This window comes from Opisthocomus hoazin, chromosome 17 (assembly GCF_030867145.1).
Source record: "Opisthocomus hoazin isolate bOpiHoa1 chromosome 17, bOpiHoa1.hap1, whole genome shotgun sequence".
NCBI classification, from domain to species: domain Eukaryota; kingdom Metazoa; phylum Chordata; class Aves; order Opisthocomiformes; family Opisthocomidae; genus Opisthocomus; species Opisthocomus hoazin.
The window spans coordinates 1,341,398-1,368,561 of NC_134430.1; the positions used below are offsets into that span (position 1 = coordinate 1,341,398).

At 46.7% G+C, this 27,164-nt stretch overlaps 2 protein-coding genes across 2 annotated transcripts in view; both read right to left on the bottom strand.

Moving 5' to 3' along the window:
- Positions 1 to 412: 412 nt before the first annotated feature.
- TEKT2 (tektin 2) lies at positions 413 to 5,745 on the bottom strand. Its single transcript, XM_075438244.1, has 9 exons — positions 5,583 to 5,745; positions 5,068 to 5,193; positions 4,232 to 4,437; positions 3,520 to 3,663; positions 2,841 to 2,955; positions 2,369 to 2,476; positions 1,806 to 1,949; positions 1,465 to 1,544; positions 413 to 889 (listed from the first exon to the last, which is right to left on the bottom strand). The coding sequence occupies exons 1-9, from the start codon at positions 5,736 to 5,738 to the stop codon at positions 580 to 582; spliced, it is 1,389 nt and encodes a 462-aa protein (XP_075294359.1). The 5' UTR covers positions 5,739 to 5,745; the 3' UTR covers positions 413 to 579.
- Positions 5,746 to 7,516: 1,771 nt separating this feature from the next.
- Positions 7,517 to 27,164, bottom strand: part of AGO3 (argonaute RISC catalytic component 3) — a 41,534-nt gene continuing 21,886 nt past the window's right edge. The window contains exons 10-19 of the mRNA XM_075438243.1: positions 26,645 to 26,767; positions 26,310 to 26,443; positions 25,666 to 25,850; positions 25,244 to 25,403; positions 23,949 to 24,039; positions 22,914 to 23,108; positions 22,422 to 22,556; positions 21,274 to 21,375; positions 19,526 to 19,725; positions 7,517 to 18,892 (exon numbers count right to left, since the gene is read on the bottom strand). Coding sequence (XP_075294358.1) covers positions 18,784 to 18,892; positions 19,526 to 19,725; positions 21,274 to 21,375; positions 22,422 to 22,556; positions 22,914 to 23,108; positions 23,949 to 24,039; positions 25,244 to 25,403; positions 25,666 to 25,850; positions 26,310 to 26,443; positions 26,645 to 26,767 — 1,434 coding nt within the window. The 3' untranslated portion in view covers positions 7,517 to 18,783. The remainder of the gene's footprint in view (positions 18,893 to 19,525; positions 19,726 to 21,273; positions 21,376 to 22,421; positions 22,557 to 22,913; positions 23,109 to 23,948; positions 24,040 to 25,243; positions 25,404 to 25,665; positions 25,851 to 26,309; positions 26,444 to 26,644; positions 26,768 to 27,164) is intronic.

Below are 27,164 nucleotides of genomic sequence, written 5' to 3' on the forward strand. Positions count from 1 at the left end.
ATTATCAAAATTTAGTCAAATCCAGGCTGATTTCCACCGGGCGCGGTTACTGAGCATCCTCTCGGGGAGGAAAACCAGGCCAAGCTCCGGTCCTGTCGCAGAGACGTGTGCCTGGAACGGAAGCAATAACCTCACGGCACAACGCAAGCGCCGCCATTCGATTTGAACAAGTTCTGTGGCCACAAGATCCAGAACGGACTCCAGCTCTTGCTTCTGTCGTTGCGTTAGCTCCGCAGGGCTCGCAGGCAAGGGGAAATCCCAACCCAGACTTCACTTTAATGATGAAAGCGAGCAGATTGGAGTCAGTGCCACCCCCTCAGCGCAGACCTGGCCCGCTGCCACCATCACACAGCCCCTTCTCCGAACGCCGCCTTGCACTTTAAAGGACTTAAAACCCTCAAGAGCCCAGATGGATTCAATCACCACGAAATGCTGCCAACGCTGCTGGATGACAACCTTTCTTGGGGACAGACTCTTTATTGTTTGTAACGCTCCTCGGCGTGCGGGAGGCTGCAGGCATCGTAAGGGGGGCAGACAGTTGTGTAACGAAGCAGGCGGAGGGAGGAGAGTTACACGATCCTAACACGACGCAGATGTCCGCTCCCCTCGCTGCGGAACTGAGTCACCGGTCGCTTTCTCCTCGGCGCAGCTCGCTGCACAACACGCCCCGGCGCACGAAGCCAGCTCCAGCTGCCCGTTCCTCAGCGGGGAGAGCGCAGGGTTCGTGGTCTGGTTGAAAGTGTCAACCTCAGGCGCAAACTTCTCGGCAGGGACCACGAGCTTTCTCCGGCTGTCCATGCACTTGTTGTCCAGCACCAGGGAATTGCCTTTGTAGCCAATATCTGTCTGAATGCGGTGAAGCTGTCTGTGAAGAGCGTCCAAGACATCCCTGGGAACAAGCAGAAGTGAAGAGGGGTTGGGTTCAAGTGCTGCATTTGCTTCCCAAGTTGGACAGGAAACACCCAACTTCCCACTTGCTGGCAGCAGAAATATCTGTGCAGCGTTTGCCTTTGTATGAAGAACGAACACATCAGATATTTATTTCTTGGTGCGCAGCGGCAGCGTTGTTCGGGTCTGCGAACAGCAAGCCCCCGTGCTGCTCCCGACTGCAGCGCGGAGATGTGCACCCTGGCAGCCCACGCCAGCCCAGCGCAGCGCTGCTGTTTCTTCCTTTACTTTTCACCCATTTTTTTCCCCCTTTCAGAGCTCTCTGTGCCTGGCCGAGGTCAGAGTCAAGCAGGGACCGTGGGAACCCCGCTCACCCTCCCAGAGCACAGAACCCCCGTGCTTTGCCTGCACTCCACTGCCCAGTCCAGCTCCCTGCCAAGCCCAAAGGCTACTTCCACTCCTGATCCGAGCAGACACGAGATTCTGGGAGCGTGCCAGGCCCCGGGCTGCATGCAGCCACGTCCCTCACGCACGCAGTGCTGGGCCACTGCTCTGCCCAGAGAGCAGGAGACTTACTGCGACTCTGCCAGCTTCTGCCGGAGCGCACGGATGGTTCCCCCCAGCTGGTGGACCTCATCGGTTAGCCCGTACTGGGCCTGCGAGGCGAGCAGGGAGAAGGCACAGCAGTTAACAGGGCTGAAGTGTTGTTTCACAAAGGCCGCGGTTCTCTCGTTCCCCTTCTAGCCCAGCTACGACATTTACTTCCTTGCTTTGCTACACAACTGTTGGATCCATTGCTCAGCCCCTCTGCAGTTTTCTCCAGAATGCACCCAGGTTTCTCAGACCCCCGCAAGCCCCCTTCCCGGTCAGCTCCCCCAGGCCCTCCCAGCAGGGAGGGTGCCAGGCAAGGCTGGTACCTGATCCCAACAGAGCTCCATACTGGGCCGGCACATGCGGGTCTCCAGGCGGGTGTGTGCCAGCTTCAGATCTTGCGTTTTCCTTCGAAAATCTTCCTCCAAGCGTCGGATGTCCTCCTCCATCTCAGCAATTTCCTCCAAGGTCTACAGATAAAAGACATGTATCATGAGGGACAGCCAGGGATACAGACTGGAAAACAGCCCCCAGGCGTGCCGGGCTTTTACTGTGCTGGGAACGGATTTTGAACAAGGGCTGGTGGGCTTCCGAGCACTGAGCCCCTCTGCTCATAGATTGGGCTTTTCAAGCAGACCAGGCGTGGTGTTGCTGGTGCTTTATGGCCACAGCGGTTGAGACCAGGGGTGAAGTAAAAAGGCCAAAATCTGGCACTTGCTGCTGGGAAGTGTCAGAGCAGCAGCTGTGACAGCAGGAGGTAGGATGTTGCAGGGATCGTACATATGCCACTCCACATGCTCAGGCCAAGTAGCTTCCCACACAACAAGCAGCCCTTTGGATTCATTTCCCACCCAAAGTTGTGGTCGATAATGAAGAAAGCAACATTTACATTCTGCTCCTGCCATTTCAGCTCATCATAGGCTCTCTCCAGGTCTCTAATCCTCTTGCGCAAGGCAAACTCCGTAGCTACGCGCTGAGCCTCCAGCTCGTTGTTTGTCTGCAGAGAGGACAGGCTCCAGTCACACACGACTCCCAGGCGCCTCCCTCCCCGCTGCTGCCTGCGAGGCTGGGACAAGCCTAGGAGCAAAACCAGCTGGGTGCTGGCAGCTGCCACATGTGTGCAGGTCTGGCACCCCCCGTAGCCAAACAGACAGGAACATGTCTTTGCAGTTGCCGAGACTGCTGCAAGCTCTGCAGCACAACCAAGATCCCCTTTTAAGCCAGGAGAGCAGCTGCTCTCAGAGGCCAATGCTGTCTCTCCAAAGACTCCCTTCCCCTGGCCACAGCACACGCCAGCCCATCCTCCCACACCGGACCCAGAACTTCTGCACCACCGATTCACAGCCAAGGGACTGATTTACCTGGGCAATGGCAAGCACTGTTGCTCCTCGGAGCTCAGTCGAGGCTTTCATTTCTGCCTCAGCGTGCTCCTTGTTACACTGGCTATTCTGTTCCCACTCTTCAATTGTAGTTGACCTGTGAACAAATCAGCAGTTATGAAAATAAGCTGAGTGTCTGCAAGACAGTTCAAAAGGAACCACTTGCTGCAGGCCAAGAAAGTTTTGTGCAGTGCAAAATGATCCAGGAATTCTGGAGGTCAAGTCCTGTCTGATCTCCTCACGGCACCAGCTGGAGACTGCTACCCCATGGCTCCCGCACCGAGCCCAACATCTGCTCGAAGCAGGGACACATCCAAACCACGCAACGAAATGCCAGACAAGTGAAAATCTGCAGCAACTCCCCCATAAGCTGTGCCAAAGGCTGATACCACACTGCTCACCGAGTGTCACCTGCGACCAAGCCCCAGGGAGGCACAGCAGCTAGCTTCGCTGGTTTTGCAGTGACAATCTAGACAACTCCCAAAAGCCTGTGGCTCCAGAATTCCAGAGCCACAACAAATCCCAGCAGCCAACTCCTGGTCTGAGCTCTCCCTGTAACTGCACCCATCAAGCCAGGACACAGCAGGGAAGGAAAGAGCACCCCAGGGCTCCTTCAAGCACCAGCACAGATTGGCCACGCAAGGGCAGGCTCTTTCCTTACCTGTCTGGGACCCGTGTTGGGTTGACCTTCAGGGAGATGTTGGGAGAGTTCACGTTGAGGGATAAGCACATGCGATCTATTTCCAACGCTTCCATCTTGCACCGGTGGTCACAGCGCAGCTGCTGGCGAGCTTCCTGCAAGAGGCTACAGAAAGCAGGGCTGGAGTCAGCAGGGAGCACTCAGAAGGGAGAGGCAGCTCACAATTTCCAAAGCTTTTATCACCACCTCAGCCATCTTTTCAAACAGAGTGACGAGCTCCTGCCCTCCCAGTGAACTGGGCCCAACCTGGTAAAGCAGCACACGTGCTTTATGGCCGGCGTGGCTCCCCGTGCTCTGCTCTGGCATCGCACTGGTGAACTGAGCTGCCGCCCTCCTGCAGTGCGGCAGGGACCCACGAGGGATCAGGGCCTGGGAGCTTCAATACCTCTGGGTCACTGGTTCGTGAACCGGGGCAGGTGGCACAAGACACCTCTCTGGGCCAAAATTTTCTGAGGATGCTTATGCACTCTCCCTCGATGTGCCCTCCCCTACAAACCCTCAAACTCCGCAGCCCTTGACAACAATCATCAAAAGCTCCTCTGAGGGGCTCACTGCCCAGGGTAACCACGCCTGGCCTGCCCGCCCATCTCAGCGTGACATTAGAGGCACATTAAACTTCTGGGGCCAAGCAAGGAGGGCAGAATCCAGTGAGAAGCTGTGTCATTCGCCTCACCAGAGCTGTTCGAAGATGTCATTCACTCTCTGCTGCAGTTCTCTCTTGGCTTTGTCTATCACCTTCACCTCCTTGTGCAGCTCCTCCTCCACGGGGTCCCTCACCACATCGATGGCACGGCGGCTCTCACGCAGCGTCAGGCACTCAATGGAAACCTCCAAAGGCAAGTTCTTTGCCTGGAGGGCACATTCTGCTGCTTCCTTCACCTGGAGGAGGAAGCCAGCTGGGTGTCTGTGGGGTCTCCTCTCTTAGGGATGGGAGGAAGAGAGGAAGGGGAACCCACTGATACCCATGTTAAGAGGGCCTCGCACTGCCTGCCTTTGCAGTTCTGAAACCTTTTAGCAAGCCTGGAATGGAAACTGCGAGGGCCAAGCACACTAGTCCTCTACATCTGCTGCTTGCCTTGGGAATCACACCTTGCTGGGGGCTAACAACTCCAGGCACAGCAGCCTCTGGGTTTAGAACTGAAAGAATCAGAGAGATGTCCCACCACTCTCCTCTATTTAAAATAAAACATTTTTGAATGATAGTGTTAACATATTTCTTATTATCCTTTCAGAGCTTTAAAACAAAACAAAACAAAACAAAACCAACCATCCAAAACCCCAAACATGAGCATGCAAGGTACAGCTCCATAACATGGCCTGGCTCAGCCAGGAACAGAGTGGCTTGCTTTCCAGGAAGTCACTTCACCAGGTGCGGATCTCAGTGTACCTGTGACAAGGCCCCCCTGAACTCCATATGGGCTTGCCCACTGCAGAAGACAAGCCTCAATTATTTAACATCCCATGCTGCGAGCGTAAGTTGATTTCCAGCCATCTGTCCTCCCAACGTACTTTGGCTAAGGCATCGATTTCCGCATCTATGTCTGCAAGGCATTTGTCCAGCGTCTCCTTCCATCTGTTCACACTGCTGATACGTTCAGCCAGGCGGGTTTGGTTGTCATGCTCATCCCACTTTGTCTGGAATTAGAGGAAAACCACCATTACTGTTTTTTAAATTGCAATTGTGAATCTTGCTGAAGTCCTTCTCCATTTTCAGGGCTGACTGAGCCCTCACAGGAGTACAACTTGTTGGCATTTGGTCTAATGGACATCTACACAAATGGAGAGCACAGAAAGCAACACAAATTGCAAAGGATGCAGGAATCACACCCAGGGATTTCATGACAGTACACAGGCATCATTGCACGTAGTTTTATAGCAAGTAAAGGCACGTATTTAGCGGGTTCTGTAGAGGTAAAGCTTTCTCCTGTTCCCGTGTCTACACACCCAGATCTAGATACTCTCCCGTACTCCTCAGCCCGCTGTTCTGACAAACCCGGGAGGAGCCAAGCTGCTGGAAGGCTCACCTGGTTGCTGGTTTTGTTGCGGAGAGATCGGGCTTCTTGTCGGACTTGGTGGGAAGCAGAACGCTGGCGTTCAGCATCAGCTGAGATGAGATGGGAGTTGGTGTGCCAGTCTGGCACGGTGAACCGCTGCCCTGGCTTCACACTCAGTGTGGCCATCTTACTAAACAGGTGACTAAAAGGGAGGAGAAGATTTTCACGTTTATTCATGGAAACACACCAGAAATCAAGATGCATCCACAAACTGGAAAGCTTTTCAATAGAAAAGCAGCAGCAAGCTTTAACCTGGCACCTCGCCTAAGGCAGACACACAGGTCCACACAACTGTGGAAGCACAAGGGTGGGCGATCAGAGCCACCCCCAGCCCCCGGGCCAGGAGTAAAGCCCTGTCCGCCTGCCTCTCCCTGGAGAGCGGTGCTGTTTGCAGAGAGACAAGGAGCCGCTCGCAGCACCATCTCCCACATGGTGTTACTGAGCTCGGACAAAATGGCTGGTTACGGTACTGATTCTGCTTTTGCTACAGCTGCGTAGGCTCAGCCCAGGGTTGCAGGCCCAGGGGATGCGTAGGCTCTGCAGGAGCAGTCTAGCTTCCAGCCATCCTCCCTGCTACCCAGCACATCCCCGCAGAGCTGGCAGGAATCGCAGAGACCGCTCAACAGGATCAGAGCAGCTCCTGAGCAGACTGCAGGTCCCAAAAAACCCAGTCAGGTGGAGCTCCAGGGCAGAGTGTATGTCCCATGCTTGTCCCCCAGCCCTCTCGGGCCCAGGCAGTGGGGACAGAGCTCCAGCAGCACAGCCGTCGGCGCCAGAGGCCACTGGGGAAGGCAGCAAGGGAAGGCAGCCCGGCGGGCAGGACTCGGGGCTGCAGAGACAGCGGGAGAGGAGGCTCGAAGGGCTGGGGTCCAGCGGGGAAGGCTCGATCCCCCGGCCGGGAGGGGGAACGGGGACAGGGCTCAGCCCGGTTGGACGCAGGCAGCCCTGAGCAAGGTGCCCCAGCTCCACCGTGCCAGGGCCCCGCTGCTCCCCCGGGGCTCATCCCGAGCCCGGTTCTGCTCCCACGTCCTCGGGGGCCCTGATCCCGGTACTCTCCTCTTGCCGCCGGGCCCCGGCCTCGGCCCCGCTGCGCTCACCGCCTCGGGCCCCGGCCCCGCTCCCCTCACCGCCTCGGGCCCGGCCCGGCCCCAGCCCCACTCCCCTCACCGCCTCGGGCCTTGTCCCGGCCCCGGCCCCGCTCCCCTCATCGCCTCGGGCCCGGCCCGGCCCCGCTCCCCTCCCCTCTCACCGCCTCAGGGCCGGCCCCGCCGCTGGGCCGGTTGCCAGGCACGCGCGAGGGCCGTTGCCAGGCGGCAGCGGGAGGGCGGGGCCGGCGGCCCCGGGTGCCGGTGGGTGCCGTTACCAGGGAACGCTGCCCTGCGGAGCCCAGCGACGGGGCCACCGCAGCCGTTATCACCGACAGCCCCGCACCCCCGGGGGAGCCACGGCCCGGCCCGGCCCAGCCGAGCAGGGACAAAACCCCGCCGAGGGCCCTGCGCCCCCCGCAGCCCCGCTCCTGCCCCAGTTTCGAACGCGAGCCCCGGCCCGACACCGACCCGCAGACCCCGAGCCGTGGCCCGACAGCGACCCGCGGACCCCGAGCCCGACACCGACCCGTGGACTCCGAGCCCGACACCGACCCGCAGACCCCGAGCCAGGGCCTGACACCAACCCGCGGACCCCGAGCCACGGCCCGACACCAACCCGAAGGGACGGGGCCAGCAGGGAACTGCAGGAAGCTTGCTTTCTGGCACCGGTGGGGCAGCCATGCCCCCTCCCTCCAGCTGCCCCCAGTCCCGGACACCACAGCTCCCATCGACGGCTCCGTCTCCATCTGCTCCTGCGGGCAGGGCTTTGGCAAGAAACTAAAACGATGCAAGTAGATTAAAAAAAAGTATCACATATGCATTTCAAAAAAAATTTATTTTTCAAATGAATACGGTTCGTTTACAATACACCCAACTTGATGGTATCTAAAGCCAGCAGAGAGCTGATGACTGTTGTGTGTACTATACAGAGTCACACAGAGGTTACAGATGCCTACGAGAGGGAAGGGACAGTGAAAGAAGTCTGACATTTTACTGTGCTGGAAAGAAAGCAACTCTTGCAACAGGTAGAAAATTTTGGCAAGAACAATTTGTCTGGAAAGGGAGGACGGGCAGAGGACACCGCTTTTGCTTAGCAAGTACATCTGGGAACACGCCGACGCGCACACGGCTTCCCTCCCCCCCCCCGGCTGCAGCCCACATCCGCAATACAAATAGGCACACATGGTCAAGATGGTTAAGTAAAAATAAAGGCTTTTACCAGTTTGTTTGCCATCCGCCTACCATCTATTTGTGCAATATCTCAAGTCACAGCTCTGCTTTATCCTTGAAACAATTCCCTTTTGCTTTGAGAACCCCCAGTACCTTCACAGTGGGAACGCATTCCAGTGCCTGCCCGAGCAATGGTGACACCACGACGAGAGGGGAGCAGCTCCCAGCAGATGAGAGCGAGCAAGACATACGCATAGAAGGGAATCTCAATCCACCGGACTGTTTATTAGAATTTTATTCTGAAAAGGAATCCCAAACAGCACAATGTCTTCAATTTCAACATATGGTATTAAAAATGCAAAGTTATATGCACGACATTGCTTCCAGCAGTCTCCTCAACAAACACAGCTCGATCGCTAGCAGTGATTATGGCACACACCACGCCATGCGAGCCACCTTCTCCTGGAGATACCTTAACACCCACACTGGCTCATAACCGAACGCTCCCAATTACCACGAAAGCTTTGACGTTAATACCTGCTGACACACAACGTTCTTATCCATGATCACACGCCACGTGGACAGCCGGGTTTTTCCCCACGACAAGCAACAGCACCGTTTATCCACCAGCAGGCTACCTGGGGAAGCTTAACGGCTGACATCGAGGGAAGAAACAAGAATATCACGACAGAAGAATCTGTACCCTGCGAGCCCCAAGTGCGTCACCCAACCCGCAACATGCGGATCTGTCCACCAGCGTTGCTGGCCGTGGCCTGTAAAATCAACATTTCAGACCAAAAACTCCTTCTGCCAACTCTATTGCTGAGCTGAGGTTAGCTTTTAGAAACTGCCTGCAAAACAGACACAAAACGCAACTTTCTAGAAGCACGTTTTTCTACAGGAAAACAACATTAAGTTGTCCCAAGGCTAGATTCAACACTGAAAACTGCAGAAATGAGAACATTTCACTGAAGAATAGAAATCAAGTCCAAAGAAAACTAAAAACTATAGCCACAGGAGGAAAGTGATGTACAAAACCGAGTACCCAAAAGAAGCCATTCTTCACTGCAAAGTTGCCAGAAGTCAGAAGACAAACTTCATCTCTAGCAGTCTCCCTCTCACCAAGTTTTTTTGGCATTCCATTTTCCTCACCAGTTAACGAGCACTACTCAAGTTTCCACTTTGCTGGCACCATCAGGTTCAAAAACTTCAGAAGGTTCTTTGAATTCGCATTGCTCCAGTGGGTATTACTTTGCTATTACGTCTGAGTGAACACTAACCGGCAAGACATGGATTTTCTATCCAAGAAACTGTTTTTTTATATATTTAAGAGATCTGCAAGTGTAAGCACAATGAAAGTTTATTAGCAACTATTTTAATAGCTAATTTTTGCACACCTGTACTTAAATGGGCTGTGGACCTGTGATTTATGGGCTAGCATAGCGCTGAACTCAACACATCGTCACAGTTCTCCGTGTTGCTGGATAGTATTACAGTAGGTAGTAATTTTCCAACTGCCAAATGTGTTTGAAAGACCTATATAATTCTCAGCAACGAAAAAAACACTTTTGTTTAAATAAGCTTGCCCTCTGACAGTCTGTTTTGCAACAAATGGATTATGTTAAAAGAAAGCATCAGGTAAACATCACGGGAGCAATCCCAAGGGCCCTCCTGGGCAGAGCTGCGATGAGATGCAAGTGGAGAGCACAGGCTCACATCAGAGAGACTCCGAACAGAACTGCATTAAATGAAGATGCAAACTTGCAAGAAGGTGCACAGGTTTGTACCAAGAATTTAGCACTTCTTCAATGCAGTTGATCCTCAGAACACCCAACAGCTGGCTCTCGTAAGGCGATGTGAAGCATCAACAACATTTTCTAGGTAGGGTGAAAAATGAGGCAGAACCATTTAACTGAGTCAGAGAGGGAACCCATTTCAGAGCCAGCACTGATACCAGAGTTCCTGGCCAGGTAACTCATCAATATCTCAAAAAATGCATAAAATAAGACCTATTTGAAAAGCTCTTCCATTTCCGTCTTAAAATCCACTTTTTTAGCAGCTTTAAGCCCAAACCAGCACCTAAGGACACAGGTGCCTGCTTTTGCGCAGCACACCGCCTACAACAGCCGTCCCACTACTAGCACCCAGGTGTCAGAGGAGAGGGGATCCCTTCTCCCCTCGTACCACTCTGCTAGCTCTCTCCATACCCAAGAGACCACACGATTTTGCATGCAGACATCACTACTCTCAGCTGTGGGCAAACCGTTTCTGGCAGGATTGTCTGTGATGTTTAACCCTCACCTCCACGTTCCGACGCAATCAGACCTCGGCACTGCTCCGCGACATTCACTGGACAACATTCTCCATGTCCCTACAGCCACCAAACGGGGTAAGGGGAAGAAGTAATGGAGTGAACGGAAAGCTGCAGGAGCACGGTAAAGAGTGAAAACACTACTGGACAGGCAACATTCAAATAAAGGCAGAACTAATGATTCTCATTAGAGAAACATATCAAGGTTACATTTTATTTAAAAAAATTGCAAGTCTACCAGGAAGGAGGTTTATTTGATGACATTACTCTCCAGAAACCACTTATTTTAAAAGCTTCTCCTCTCTGGATAGTTCTAATTCACAAATAATTCAGGCCTCACTTTGATTAAGTAATTCAATGTAAAACCAACTCCATTCTGACCAAGGATTCAAGCGTTAACAACAGTCGAAGAAAAATACTATCCACACTACCAATGCAAACGCAAGGTTTTCCAGCTTCTGTTCTTGATCAGAAAAAGGCACGTACTTGCTCTCCCCGAGTTCAAGTCCGACACAGAACAGTTCGGGACACCTAAGCTACTGTTTGATCTCCCCATCAACTTCCCTGCAGGGCTCGAGCTCACCTGACACCCACCCAACTCCTACCGAGCCCTTTATTTCCACAGGCAGCTGCTTTCCTCGCCATCGCACTACCACCACGCCTCGCATCCAGACTGAGCTGCTTCGCCTTCCGCACGGCTGCAGCGTCCCAAACACGGCTCATTCTGTACAGGCAGTGGAGGGAGAGTCATCCTGCCCAAGGGAACAGGGAGGTAGGTCAGAGCTGAGGAAGAGCAGAGCAACTGTAGTGCTACGGCAAAATTCACTCTACAACTGCCCGCTGCTGTTTTCCTTGGTAGCCAGGCACACATCAGCGTGAACTGTGTGAAAACTGCAACCAGAAATCTATCAGAGCGTCTCTGTTTTACAGAGGGGTCAGATATTGCTCACAAAACCCCTTGGCTCCGTTGTTTCAAATAGCACCGATCCACTGGAACTTGTATCTGTTTTGAACCAAGTAAGGTAGCTTCAAGGTTTAGATACAAAGCACAGACAGTTCAACTGCACAGCGGTTACAGGCACTGCCACCGGCTTCTCGGCACAGTCCCTTTAGGAGGCGAACAGGCACTCAAAAAAATATGGGAAAACACTTTTCCCCTCCTGTATCAGGTTTTGAAGTAGTCATGTGGGGTCTTTTGGGTAAACAGTGGATGCAAAGATACAGGTTTACAAGGCTCCAGCAGCATGAGCTTTTTTTCAGTATATTCAGCTCTTTCAATATGAAGGCAGGTTTCCTCCCTGCATTTTTAGAGCTTTCTACTGTTGGTTTAATAGCACAATCACCACTACCACTTCTCCTCCTCATAAAACACACAGCTGAGTCCATTCAGTTTTAGGATAATCCCAGCATGATTTACTATGAGTAGCATCAACTACAGCAAATTCTCAGCCTCAGACTTCGCCAGGATGAATTAAAACTATCCATGTTCTCTAGGTGTTGGGTTGGTTTGGTTTGTTGTTTGGTTTTTGTTGTTGGCTTTAAGTTTGAAGTATTTTAATAGAGTGTCTACATCTTCAGCAGTTTATTAGCTTATATTTAACTTGGATACTTTAAAACATCATGCACCCTCCAACGAATGCAACAGAAACATACAGAACATTTCTCCTGTAATCAAACCCATGTGTGCTACAGTTTGTCCTCACCGAGGCCAGACTTCTAGGAAGAGCTCTGTGCCCAGCAGAAATCAGCATCGTCAGATTCAAGTCCATTTCACTACTTTTGATAGAAAGAGGAAGCAGCAACTTCCTTCTAAAACTCAACGCCTTCAGTATTAGCTAAATGTAGATAGAAAATAAACTGGTTGATAGGCCAGGGAAGAGATGGAGACTATTGCTGCAGACAAGCTGAGGGTGCAAGATTTTTGGCCCTTTTTAGTCTAGAAGATAAAAACACCTACTACTAAGAGGGACAGCAGACAGTTTTGGCTCAATTGAGAGTGACAAAAATGCTTTCTAAATCCTAGCCTAGTGACATTAAGAAATTGGGAATATAAAATAATTGAACATCATTGCAAGCTTAAATACCAACAAAGTGGCATTGGGCACTGTAATAAGACAAAAAAGTTGGTAAAAAAACTACAAGAAACATCAGCTAATTTCTCTAACTTGAATCAGAAGAAATCTACACAGCAAAAAGCTACTGGATTTGTCGTCTCTGTGGGCAGCGTAAGCGGGAGCGCTGTACTGCGCATTAGTCGGACAGCGTCCCTTTCAGCAAAGAGGTGTGGGCAACTCCGAACAGGGGTCGCTGCCCCACGCTGGGACGGGGTACCTTCAATATTTGGTTGATTGCATCCAAATTAATCCATGTCAAAACGCTCTGCTTACTCCTAGTAAAAGGCTGGACATGAACATCTTCCTGCAAAGATACCGCTTGCAGTTAAAGTGGGAGTTTTGCGCTTAAGCTCCTAATATGAAAATATATCCTGACCGACTTCAAGTTATTCTACACCTTAAATGCCCAATACTGTATGAACAGTAATAAAATGAACACAAAGTCATTTTAGGTTTGACCTTCAAGAAACAAGGTACCAATTAAAGTAGTCTGTCTATCAAGCTGTTTTATTCAGTCTCCGCTCAAATATGACTAGTTAAGCTGACTCTGGAGAAGAAAAACAACACATTCAGAAACTTCTCCCACCTAAAAATAAGTGTTAAAAGCAACACACAGACCAGACACAGACCTATGAGCTGCACACAGATGACCAATAAATATACAGAAACACCACAATAAAGGACAAGGTTCATCATAAAAGAAAAAAGTCCAATAACCGTTATTAAGACCATTACAAAAATGAAAGTTAAGGGTGTATTTTTTGCAGGCATGTGCAAGCACATTACAGTGTAATCAAAGCAGAACTTTGCTATTATTATTACTTTATGCAGCATTACAAGGTTACTGAGGTGCAGTGTTTAATAGTCTAGTCTACAGCTTTTCCTGACCGGAGGAACGCCCACCAAACTCACCATGGACCCACGCCCTCTTCAACCCTCGGAGCAGGGCAGCAGCTCCCACCCCACCGAGCTGTTCCCACCCGGCGCATCCAAGCTCCCAGCTGGGAATTACAAGTCCCACGGATACATGCACATCACTCCTTTCGACACCCACGCCGCGTGAGCCCCGCTCACAGCAGAACTGACCGCCTCGCAAGGCTTCAGACAGCTTTCAGTTCGCCGCCTCCGTCTCTGGGAGCTTGCTGCATCCACGAGGCAACACCCGTCGACAGCGACGGGTTCCCGTAGCACATCGCCCCAGGAGCCCCGCGCTGCTGCCTCTCCTGCGCTCCCCACCCGCCCACCCCCTCAATGTGCAGGGATAAATCGCATCGACCACACCAAAACTGCGCTAGCCTACCAGCTGGATTTGGTGATCGCTCCTCAACGCCTCTCCCTCCACATGAAAACACCTTCCTGGTTATTCTTGGTCCTGACTCAGAGAAGCTGATGCTTGAAAGTACCTGAAAGATACCATCAAACACTTGGCATTTTCAGTAATTCATCTTAAATTTTCAGCCACGTACAACTGGAAAATAAAAATCTACAGCACCATCTTCTAAAAAGGCACTTTCTGAGGACTGTCTCGCTTAGAAAAAATAAAAATCACTCCAAGTTTTAAACAGTGGAACTGCTTTGTTTTGAAAGGACCCTACGTCAACTACCCGTGTTAGGTGAGGGGGTACCTCAGACGAGATCTGAAAAGGCCAGGGCATGCGGGATGGAAAGTGGATGGAGTCTCTCCACCAACACCCTTGTTTCTGTAAAACGGGTGCTTCGGCATCTGCCCTTGCAAGCCTCTCCCTTGCAGCTCCTCCCCTCCACACGCACCTTTGCCTACTCGGGGACAACAATCTGGTTTTGTTTTAGTGTTCTAGAGATCAGGATTCTCGAGACTCTGCTAGGGAGGTAAAGTGTAGGATCCTGTACCCATCTCCTTCATACCTCAACTACTGAAAGTACAAAATCATCTACTAGCAAAAAGCATTAATTAGCTCAAGCTCTAACCACTATTTTTTTAGGTTTACAAAAAACGAGTGAATTGGCTACGTGAAGTTTTATTTAAACATGTTGCGAAACAAAATGATATCCTAACACCCACTATCAACCTAAAGTACCATCTTTGGGTAGAAAAGACAGACAGGAATCTTTCCCTTTGACATCCCTACGGATTTTTTCACTGGATCCAACCAACCTGCCAGTAGCAGCCACAAAACTCCATAGCACTGAAAGGGACAGAGTATCCGCCTGGCACAACCAGAGACTGAGATGGCCGTTTAGAAATAACGATCTCTGAAAACAGAATTTATAGTTTCAAGGTACGTAATCTGAGCTTTTGAGTCCTTGGTTATAAAAGTGCTTTGAGTAAGGATCTAAACCCTCAGTTCACAAAACTGGGAAAATATCAAAAGAGGACAAGATATGAAGAAAGTGTAAAAGAAGGCCTCAAGATTTTTTAAGTGTAGGCTGAGCTTGGAATTTCACCAGAGTGAACTTCAAGACTAGTAGAAAACCAGTATTCGCCGCTGGAATTTGTACAGAAGATGACTATCTGGTATCTTATAGGACAAAAATTTGTACATGAAGAAGTGAAAATAGTTTAGGACCAATAGCATCTTGAAAGAATTTGACTGACAACTTCCAGAAACCCATTTTACTCCTGAAAACCACTTCAATGGCCAAACAAACTACCAAAAGGATGCCAGAATGAACCCTATAAAAATAACTTTTGGACGTGTTTAACCAGATTACACACTGAACAGTAATACAGCGATCCTGAGTAAAATGGCCACGGCTGAAGCGCCCTACAAAGAAAAAAAGCTACTTACAGTGGAGTCAGTCATTCTGTTAGCAGATGTTGCCAGTTTAACATCTCAACTACCACACACTCTACTTCTCTCCAACTCTGGATCTACTAGTCGCCAGGTCGCGTGTGTTGGCCGGGCGAAGCGGTGCCGCCAGCCCCGGGGAGCGGCCCCGCTCTCGGCACAGCACCAGGCTCGGGCGGCCGATGCCCCACGGCTGCTCCTTCCCCAGCCCGGCGCTGGGGCCGTTGTGCGTGCTCCCACCACGGAAGCGATTAGTGGCACTCGTTAAGTACACGTGAGGCCTCGGCGCAGCCAGCTGGTACAGTGCCTCGGGAGACGGGAGCCGTTTTCTAGACAGGCATACAGCCGAGGCCAGCACGTCTGCGGAGTACGTACAGCCGCCAGCCTCTGCCCACGTCCCTCTTTGGACTATATACAGACAGCTCCCAGCAAGAGAGGGGGACCTGGTATGCCACTCAAGATTTCCCCAAACAGCACATAAAATTTTGAGATATTTTTTTTCTTTTTAAAGGAGAGCAGGTACAAAAATAAAAGAAATCCATATACTCTGAAAATATACTGGAAACTGCCACCACAGATGAGGTACCATTTATCCCAACCCCCCACCCCCAAACTGCAAACATCAAAATATATATGTTTTTAAACAAAGGAAGAATATCTGGCTATTTAATCTCAGTTAAAATGACAGCACCCTTTGTTACACTTGATATTTCACACCAGTAATTCTCTTCTGAAAAAAACAAGATATCTAACTAACCTTGATTCCTTGCTTATCTCCTCATTCCTTAGTGCAGTAATTGTCCATCTCCATTTAAATAAATATAGCAGCTACAGCATCATAAATGTGTGGCCCTCACAACGCCAGTAACTTGATATCTTAATACAAATAAGTATCGGCACTTTACGTAGATATTTGCAAAACCAAGAACAGAGATTAAAACTTCCAAATACCCTTCACATGAAAACCAGGCAGAATGCTAGCTCGACAATTTAAGTCACTTTCCCAATGGAGTTTGTCGTTTATTTTTTGGTGAAAGTAGCAAGCAAGAAAGCTTCTCAAATCATAGTCACTGAGAGCAGGCAGGATGGGAAGCGTACAGTGTCTTTGAAAGGAGCATTAAAAGACTTTTCAAAAAGGAATTTTCATTTAAACGCCAGAAATCCACAAGAAGTCTTCGTAAAACAGTTTTTTCAAAAAAACCTCTCCATCGTAAAATAATTTTCTGTAAAAAGCCTAACCTGAACCTCTCATGAACAGAGCCACTAGCTAGCGCGCTGCCGAGAGGAATCTGCCAGGTCACAGCTGGCGAGCAACACGCGCCAGACTTGCCTGGGGAAGCCCCGTGCCCGAGCGATGCCGGCCCCGGGTCTGCGGGCGCAGCCCACCGAGGCAAGCGGCTCCCCGGACCCCAGAGACTCCCGGGCTCGTCAGGGTCTGAAGAGCCCCCCCCTCCATCCCCTCCCAGCTCCTCGCTGGGGACCCCCACGCCACAGCCAACTGCCCGCCGTCACGACTATTTCCAGTGCAATTTTAACTTTGCAAAGTTAGTCTTCTTACATTATCTTCCTTGATAGTGGGAGATAAAATGCATATATACACCAACTGTTGAGTAAAGCTCTTTGAGACAGTGTCGTGAACAGCACTACGCACACTTCCATACGATATACAAATGCACAAAATACAGTACTTTGCTTTCTGGCAGAAAAAATGGGGTAGATTCATGCCTGGTGAAGCAAAATGGGCTCAGATTTTAGGCTCAAAATACAGTATATTGGCAAACAGCGGATTTCACGAGAATGACAGGAGATAAGCGACTTCTACCAACCCACTGGTTTTCATGTGGAGAGCAGGAGGAGTTCAGAAGGGCTGGGATAACAGCAATGCCCATACAAACGATCTGCAGTATATATACTATGAACCAGTGCAAATAAAAACAGTCAAAAATGCAGTTCACGAGTTTACAAAGTGCAAAACTCCCCAGTCCCCTCACTGAATAAATGCTCGTCTCTGACATCTTGAATATTGTTTCACCTTTAAAGTGGAATGAAAGAGTCCCATTAATTTGTTTCACATTTCAGTGATTTAACATGTTAGAACTATCCCAGCCCTCTTTATTTGCAAAGTGAAATGAAGTTACCAATAACTTAATTTTAAAAGGAAAGTCATTATCAAAGAGGAAAAAAGCCTAAAAACTTTTATTAATTCCAGACATTTTACTGACGTCAAGTAGATTTAACTAAGCATGTAAAAACTTAGATCATAATAAAAAACCCTTTCCATTTAATTCAAATATCCTCTGTGTTTCAAAGCCAAAAATACAGCCAATTCCTTTGTTAAATCAAAATACTGCAGTGACAAGTAAAGCTTGCAGAAGTCTAGAAGCATTTTTGCTATTTTTTGATTTAAAAAAGGAAAATTCAAGATTCCTTCTGACTATAAAACTTTCCTTTCAAAATTAAGGCTTTTACTTTGTCCTTTTAAAATCATGGAGGTGTCCATTCTTCCACAGTTAGTGGTACAAACACTGCTTTAGTACAGCTCAATGGACACAGTTTTCCTTTAGAACGCTTATTGCACTAAAAGATAGCAAAACAAGTTGTCAGTTTTTTAAAAATAAACATGGTTACATTTCTAAAAAATAAAAGTTGATGTTGACCATATGTTCTGTAATAATTAAATTAAAGCATTATTATTACTCTAATAAATATAAAAGAAACAAAAGGAAGCTAAACTTCAAAAACACATACATATGAAATCACATTAAGGTGTGAGAGGCAGCAAGTAAACTAGCATTTTTCTTATTTCCAAAAGACCTTAGCTCTAAAGTTTCAGTTCTGGTGTTTACTGTATGTAGTCCCATAAAACTTGGGACATCTGATCTCACGTGAAGCTTCAATGCATTTGACTTGCCAGATAGAAAGTAATTGAAACTTTCGGACTAGGTAAAACAGCAGCTTTAGTAAATTCACCAGGGAGCAAGAAGAGTTTGGGTCACTACTGCCTGCACATAATACCATGAGCTTCTTTGTTTGCTTGTGAAAAGGGAACTATTGGAGCTGAGAACTCCAAAGCTGTGAAGAAAGACAAAGGCAGCAGTTGGCTAAATTATGTTCAAATTATTGGATTAGTGTGCAAAACATCTTCCTCCCCTCAATTTTTTCTAGCTAGTGCTGTACATTCAAATGTACTTGGATATGTTCACATTTGAATGCTTGATAGCAATACTGAGAGTGAAAGATTCCTCAATGCAGTGGGGTAAAAAAAATTGTATTTTCTTTTGCACACTTCTGTCCCCCAAACAATCATTGTGATTGTTCCTACAAAGGTGGTTTGTGGGTTTTTTTTTTAAATTACACCATCGATTTTTTTTTTTTTTTTTTTTGCAAAGATAGTTGTGCTGCCGAGCAACTTGAGGTAAAGGCATAAGAGGGTTAAACTACGAGAAATAAAAAAAAAAAAATGATGGCGGTGCTTCCTCCAGGAGACCGCGCCAAAAAAGCAGTTGGCTGGTTTCATATTGCATAATAGTGCTGTGTTCCTCGATGAAGTAAACAATCTTCCTTGTGTCAATTTAAGGGTGAGCCTCTGGCCCCTGCACAGCGGCAACTCCAGCACGATCGGAGGCACACCCCCTAAACCAACCCCACTGGAAACATACATTGTATGTGGCTTAAGTTTTCAGTTCTTCCTTTCAGTGAGTATGCTCCCATTTTATTGACTTAAGCGAAGTACATCGTGCGTAAGGTGTCTTGGTGAATTTGTACAGCCTTCGCGAGGGCCTGTGGATCTCTCCCATTGCTTTGTCCTGAAACATGGCTTCCTTCAGCACTGCAAGGAAACGAGAACAAGACAAGCAGGGCTGTAAACCATACTAATTTGTATCAAAAAGCCACCTTCACACTTCTTCAACGTTTAAGAGAGCAACACGGCAATAGTAATAGAACCGGATACTGAAAAAGAAAGATCTACTTGTCTATTCGCCCAGTAGCCTCAAGGCTTTTGACAAATCCCTTTACCTTAGCTGCTCCATTTGTTCATCCAAAAATAAGCCTGCTACAAACATATTGATGGCTTGAAGGTTATAAGATACTTACGATGTATAAAGCAGAGTTAGGTAACTGGAAGGCACTTCACATTTGCTTCACTCATGACTACTCTTAATTCTAAAGCAAAAAATTAAATGCGTGGCTTGATTCCCTCAGACCATGTCAAAGTAATAACAGAATCCTTTATTAAACTAAACTTGATTCTTTCAGTCCGAGTGTTACTCAGTAGAACCCACCAGCCCACTCTTGTCTGATACTGAGCAGCAGCTGTCAGAAATGATGTTAAGACTAGTCCCAGGGGTAACTAAAATTAACTGCAAAACGAGCAGTCACTACCTACAGTCAGATGGCTTTATGCCTGACGATGGAGCAAAGACCAACGGGGAGAAAAACTGAAGCACATATTTTAATTTACCTGTCATGTTCTTTGTCCACAAGATGGTATCGTGCTCTGAATGCTACCAGGTGAGCATAATACGCTGGTGCAGGTATAGAAACCGATCGTGTACAGCGCACATATGTGTGGCAGAGCTGGTAAGTCAGCAGCTGAAGTTCATCTGCAGTAAAACAGTTATCATCCCACAAAACATGATAGTGTGAAGGACGGCTGGTACCCTAAGAAGAAGGGAACATGAATTCACTTATCTTGCTTTTCCACACAATAAAGTCAGATTTTTAAGTTCAGTAAGGGCCAGACTATCTAGTCTGAACTCCTATGTTAACAGCAGCCAAAGAAAATTCAGTCCTGTGTCAGCCCTAAATGTATTTAAAGGTGAATAAGAAGTCTAACATTTACATTGATTATGCTGCTCTAATGAGACTTGCTTGGGAAAAAACCCACATGCCTTCTAGATAACCCTCAACAATCAAAACCTGCTCCCAGCATGACTAAACCATGATTACACCACCTCTTACCCACCTTCAATTAAAACTGTCTCTCGCCACAGAGAAGTAACTGCTGCTTTTACCTCTTTCCAATTCCTCAGCGCCCTAACTTAAACGTATGAACACTAGAAACAGCTCCAGATACACGTCACTCGTGTCAAGGCTCCCCCCCAGACACACACTTTCACCATCAGCACTTTAACGTTTCCTTACAGATCATTAACAAGTACTGAATAGTGACTACAGGTCTCAGGAACTCTAAAAGTTCTCTATTAAACGACTGACCTCACTCACTTTGAAAGACACTCTTTTGGAGCGAACACTCCTCTTCCCTCCTGTTTCCCCCCACAAAAGGTGTGACGCACTACATTTAAATCTTACAGTGTAACTGAATTAGGTCAATAGTTGTGGTTTAGCCAGGCTAGAAGTCTTTCTTCCGAAAAAAATTACATAAAGTATCAATCTAGTTGAGACTTCTTTGTGGCTTGCTATATTAAAAACAATGAGCTGCAACTACATCGGGCACTTCTGCTTCAACTTATATTGATACTATTTTTTTCCAAGGGGCCAAAAACTGGCTTGCCCAGACCTAGCAAAGAGATAGACAAGTAAATGGAGAGAAGCAGCAGCAGTTTTGAACCCCTGAATAATAAAAAAAAAACATTGCAAAGATTCAAAACTGGAAAAGAAAACATGCCCAGCCAACCTAAACAAAACCTGTGACAACGTGGTCAAACTCACATGATAAAAATTTAAAGAGTTGTGGTTCTTTTCCATTGTTAAGCAATATCCTGATACAATTTTTGTCATTAAGTTGACTCTCCACTGTATTGCTGGCAATACCACCACATTGTTGGATTTAATTTCCGCAGCCTGTAACTCACTAGTCTGCATTTAGTCAGCAAACAGCCAGACACTGCCTTCAGTCTTTTAAACTGTTTACATCTGAAAACTTGATTCAATGTTAATTTCATTGCAGGTATAAATCCTAAAACTAGCAAGCTTTATTCTCAGAAATAACAAAGATACAAAATAAAATGACCATTTTGAAGTAAACTTAAAGCATCACTTACCATCAATGCAAGTTTTAACAGTGTAGCAGAGACCACCTCTTAAGCAAGTAACACTCTTCATCCCACAATAATGTGGTATCTCAGATAAGACTGAATAAAATCTAAACGACATTTCCCTACTAAATAACTGTAAACACAAGTGTCACAAAAGGGAGAAAAACAACATGTTCTAAATTCACATTTACTTACACAGAACCAATCATACCTGTATTCCAGCATGGCTACAGAGGTAAAAATCAAACTCATATGGATGTGTAATGTCTGTATCTACGGTTGTTCCAGCTGGAATATTGCCACTTCGTCCAACCTAGAGAAAAGGTTTTTTTTAAGAAGTGCAGCTAACAACTGTTTGTACATCTCAACTGTCATTAAAACCACAAGCTCCTATTCAACACGTGCACGGTTTCAGTGAATGAACCACCTCAGTACTGCCTGGAATGTGTCAACGCAGCAGCCCAGGATGTTTGACAAGGGCACAGTACAGCTCTCGACCAGCTCAACACAGAACACCGCACCTACAGCACTTTAGAACGAAGGACAGAAGAGCTGCACACACATTTGTATTCAGAATTGTCAGCCTGAGTCTGGATTGACTCACTCCAAAGAACAGTAAGAGTTCCATCATTTTGCATTTTCATCTATTACAATTGCTGCAGATTTGGTCCCAGTGAGCTACACATTAGCTATAGTTCACCAACAAACACCAGTATCATAGAATAATAGGCTGGAAAAGACCTCTAAGATCATGAAGTCCAACTGTCACCCCAACACCACCATGCCTACTAAACCATATCCTGAAGTGCCATATCTGCACATTTTTTAAATGCCTCCTGGGACGGTGACTCCACCACCTCCCCGGGCAGCCTGGTCCAGTGCCTGACCACTCTTTCAGTAAAGAAATTTTTCCTAATATCTAATCTAAACCTCCTCTGACGCAACTGGAGGCCATTGCCTCTCGTCCTATCGCTAGTTACCCGGGAGAAGAGACCAACACCCGCCTCACTACACCCTCCTTGCAGGTAGCTGTAGAGAACAATAAGGTCCCCCCCTCAGCCTCCTCTTCTCCAGACTAGACAGCCCCAGCTCCCTCAGTTGCTCCTCATAAGACTTGTTCTCCAGACCCTGATGTGCAACATCACAAACCCTGATGGGGATTTTTTATTTTTATTTTTTTAAATATTAAGGTCAATGATTTTTCAATCTGGGACCACACGTTGTGCTTATCAATTCAACATCTTTGCTCAACACAAAGACAATCAGACTGACGGAGAAGCCCATGCGAGTATTTTCTGCAGCAACATAAGAGTTTGACATCAAGCTTTTCACATAAGGCTATGAGAGGGCAATGATTACCCTTTCTGTTCTGTCAGCACAGAACAGTCGTGTATGATGTCGCTTCTGCACCACAATATAGGTTATTCCAGGCTGGTAATCTTTCTCCAGACTGATGCAGGCTTCTCTAATGGCTAGCAGTTCATAATACAAAACCTACAAACACAAGAACAGAATAGTTTAAGTTCTCCTTCCATTGTATTCTACATACAACACCTAATAAATGGCTTGTAGTTAACACTAAGTGCAACTTTGCCACACAATTAGTAATTTTAGGAAGTACTGAGACATATATTGTTTCCCAAGTTCTAAGACCTTTCCTTCCCAGACAGGAGAGGAGTTGCAACTTCTCTTACCCAACATGCTTGAGAAATTCTCTCCTTGAAAGTCTCAACTATTTTGTGGTATCTCACTGTACTTGTAAGCAACTCCAACAGTACAGCTATTCAAATACAAGAACTGGAGTTACCATGTAGTAACACAGTCCTTCAGGAAACCCACAAATGAACCAACCTGCCGAAACTGTCCTTCAGAGACCCCGTCCCTATAGAAGATGATACGCGTGGGCTTGAACCGTGTTGACTTGTAGAACTGGATGAGAAGCTCTCTCACCATGGAGGCCAGATCTTGGATGATTTCCTGCCGGGGTCGCTGAACTCTGACCGTGGCACAGTACCGGCTTGGATGAGCATCCATACTACCTACAACCTTCAGGGGAAAACAACGTGAGTGAAGGCTTCAAGATCAAATCTACAGCAAAAAAACCCCCTAAAATAGCAAAAAAAAGCCAAGAAAAGCAATTTTCAAGTAAAAGATGCTTATGTTAAAACAACAGCCACAGTAACATTTTTAACTGGAACTTGTAGCAGGTCCAGGTTTAACACCTTTTGAAGGGAGGTATAAAACATGCCCTCCCAGCACCCTGAAATGCATCTGCAGAATTGGAGTCTTCCTGACAGCACCCTAACGCATATTCTTACAATACAGACTTTTATTTCTTTGAAGTTTTCTCACCTTTTACACAGAGACACACTTCAGAGTTTGCCTTAGTTAATTTAAACAAGGATACAGTTTCTGTAACTGCAACCAATGCTAAGTAAAATACCAAGGGGACAAAATAGCAAGGGGCAGATCAAGTATCCAACCACCACCTTGATCTCCTGGACTGTACCAACACAAAAGGTAAGAAGTATCAAAAACATTCCCGCCAAACCAGGCCTTTAATTACATTTTTCTCCTTTAAAAATACAAAAATGTTATTAACTATTAACTATCACTGCATTATTTCCTTTAGAATATTTTTGCAGAAATGTGACTACCATTTTACCTTGATTTAAAAATTAAAAAGCTAAGCAAACATTCAAGCAGTCTGAAGATTCAAGTAGTGTTTTTATTTTAAAGACATGATTTTTAATTACATTGGAAATGTGCACAGAGAACTGGCATAAACCCTGAAAGATATCCAACACAGACATAGCCCATGAGTTGCATTTACTATTCTAACATTTACCCAAGGTGAAAAAACACTGCTAATTTAATAAAACTTACAGCAGCTATGGAAGGCTTCTTCCCGTCTCCAGCAGGAGGGTGAGTGACATCGGCTCCCAAAAAGATGACTGGCTGCTGGAACACAGAAGGTCTTCAAAAAGAAAAAAGTGCTAAGTCACACTTGTAGATGAACAGTTGGCGCAAGGTTGTTGCTCAGTACGAGGTCTTGTTTCTATTTCAGCTAAGCTGCACAGAGAAGCCTTCTTATCAGGTAGTCTGGCCAGCCCTAAACAATGAAATCTCTGTGCACAAGATGCGAACTTGAAACCACCATAGCAGTCATTCCAAAATACGCTGCCATTTAACTGTGGCTTGATTCTAGTGGAGAAAAGCCACAGAGCTGCACCTGAACAGGACAGACAGCTTCTTACAGAAACTATCATTCTACAGGTTGATTACCGTAGTGCTTGGAGGTCAGCTAAGCGCCACTTCGGTACTGCCCCAGCTGTGCAACAAATAGCTGGGTGCAGTAGCACACACATTATTCTGGTTTACAAGATTTAAGCAGCAGGATGATCTCCCATTGCCTTCAAAATACCCTTCCACGCACCACTGTTTCACATTTAAACTTTGATTCCAGGCTCTCAGGAAAGAATTCTTAAGACTTGCACTCCAAAAGTTTTTCTGGCTTGCTACCTTGCATCATGCATATTTCCACTCAAAGAACAGATATGCCCTAGTAAAGGTCAGAGTCAACCTGAATTTCTAGTCTTCAGAACCGAAAGACTTGTGCTTCTCTAGAATAATCCATGTGAGAAAGATGGCAGCACAAGCGGGTTGGACTTCTCAACCCTTCTCACTGAAGGCATCAAAGCACGTGGAACGCACATACAAACAGAGCACAGAACAGCCACGCAAAGAACAAGTGTGAGCTGAATTACCCAGCCTATAAAAGTGAGAGAAGATGCCTCCAATATTCTTCTCCCTTTCTAACAGTACATTGATAGGTTAACCCAGAGTTACATTCTTCTGTGATGTGTTGAGTGCTCCAACACCTGCAGAAAACTTCCGATTATATTAATATTTCAACATCTCTAGATCTGCAGTTTCTCTTCAAATTTTTGGTGGTGATAAAACATTTGGAAAGCACCTTGGCGTAAGACCTAACTCACAAGCCAACTACCTCTCAGAGCCTATGCTAGAAGAAATTTAATTCTACCTCAAATATCAAGTACTACTACCAGAAGAATATTTCAACCTAAAACTTGGCCGTATTTAAATTTTGTGTGCTAAATATCAAACTTAACCACAGCTGCAAAAGCAAAACCCAAATAATTCTCCACAAAGAGTCTTACCGTTGATGAGGTACAAGGATGTTGTTGATTCCTCCTAGTTTAACATTAATCTTCAGGCACAGATTTGATAGGGTCTGCGGAGATGTTTTAATGACGTTCTTGACTTGAACACACTGCGTGGCCATTCCCAACAGCGTATCTCCCACACGCTTCACCTCCGCTGAGAAGCAAATATTAGGACACAACATTTGAAGCTATTACTATATTTTGATCTTAGCTTAAGTCACAATAATTTTAATGCATACACTCTGCAAAATAACTTCCAACTCAACTGCATGCTTCCAACTCGTTTTAACTTCAGGCAAAACATTGGTTTCTAATGCCTCAAGAATAGTCCTTAAGAATTTTCTAGCATATGCTGGGCAGCAAATTTCTTAGAACGATATTTGACCAAACAGGTGAAGACAGAGGTATTCCCTTACCATACACCGGGGTTTTCCCTGGCAGGATGACAATGATGAGCTGAAGCCCTGAATAGGTGTTCTTGAGGTGTCGAAACATGGGCTCCACGCTGTCTGCACCCTGGGCGTATTTACAGAAACAGGGCTGGCCTTGGATTGGCATCCCTGCATCTTTGGAGATCTTGCGCAGCTGGTCTGTGAAACCCCTAAGGATGAGAAGTTATTGGAATTTTCGCAGCAGCAATAGCACACAGTAGCCAAAGCAGAAGGGGACAGAAGAACTGTATTACTCAAAGGAAGACAATTCCAAATAGATTTTAAAACAGCATTTTAAAAGCATTCATTATGTGGAGGCCATAGAGTTTTGAACCATCATAGGCCAGAAAGGTAAAAAAAAAAAAGTTTAGACACCTTTAGTACTTCATTGAAGATGCCAGAAGTAACCAGATACAAAGCAGCAATATCACCAACACCTCATGGTGTACCTAGGTAGAGTGTTTTGGCTGTAGCTTCCAGCAAGGAAGCAAACCAGCTTGGATTCCCTCCCTAACATCTCAGATGATTAAAACCAGGCAAAACACTCATTATAAGTCCTATGTTCATGTTTCCACTAAGATGGCTTCCTTAAGGGAACAGTCCAAAGCCTGAACGCTGACATGCCTTACTTCAGTATTTCTTCTCTGCATTGTCTCTGTGTTGCAAAGCAAGCTATAGCCCACATTTTGATCTCCACACCAGTGTGAAACTGCTTCCCTCGCATGTCCCACACTCCATGGCTCGGGGTTGCCACTGTTCGGTTCTGCGGAAACAAAAGCAACAGATATTCAAGTGACAGAAAAAGAGAACGCCTATGCTATTTTCAGTTTCAGCATAACAAAAACAAGTCTACCATTCAAACTGATTCCTGTATTGCACAATGCAACTGAACCGACTACAATAGTCAATGTGTGTGGGAAATCACTCTTCAAAATAGAAACAAAAGAAACAGCAAAAACCTCACCCGTCCTCCATACTGCAACATCGGAGCTGGGAGCACGCGCCCCGTCACATGGGCCATCTCATCCCGGACTTTGAACTGGAACTCTTGAACAAATGGATCTGCATCGTAATTTGCACTTCTCACCTAGAAGGAGAGTTTTTCCATATTACAGAAGTATCTAATTATAATTCATAAAACAAACAACTGACAGGAATGCTGCAGAAGTGTGCCACAACAATTCCTTTTGTCATTGAAAAATGCTCAACAATATCAACCTATCCCCCGTGAAAACAATGAATACCATGAGATATGTTGGATCACTTTTTTTTGTTCCTTAGTTACTCAAGTGCTCATTTGTAGTATGCTCATTCAAAAGCATTTCGTTTACTCACAGGATGGGTCAAAAAGCATTCTCCTTTAGAGACAAGCAAACCCAAGACTAAACAAATTAATCCATTTCATTACTGCACAATAATGTCTTCTGTATTTTCCAGAACGGGCTTACTTTAATGGAAAAATCTTGGCTAACTTCTCAGCTCAA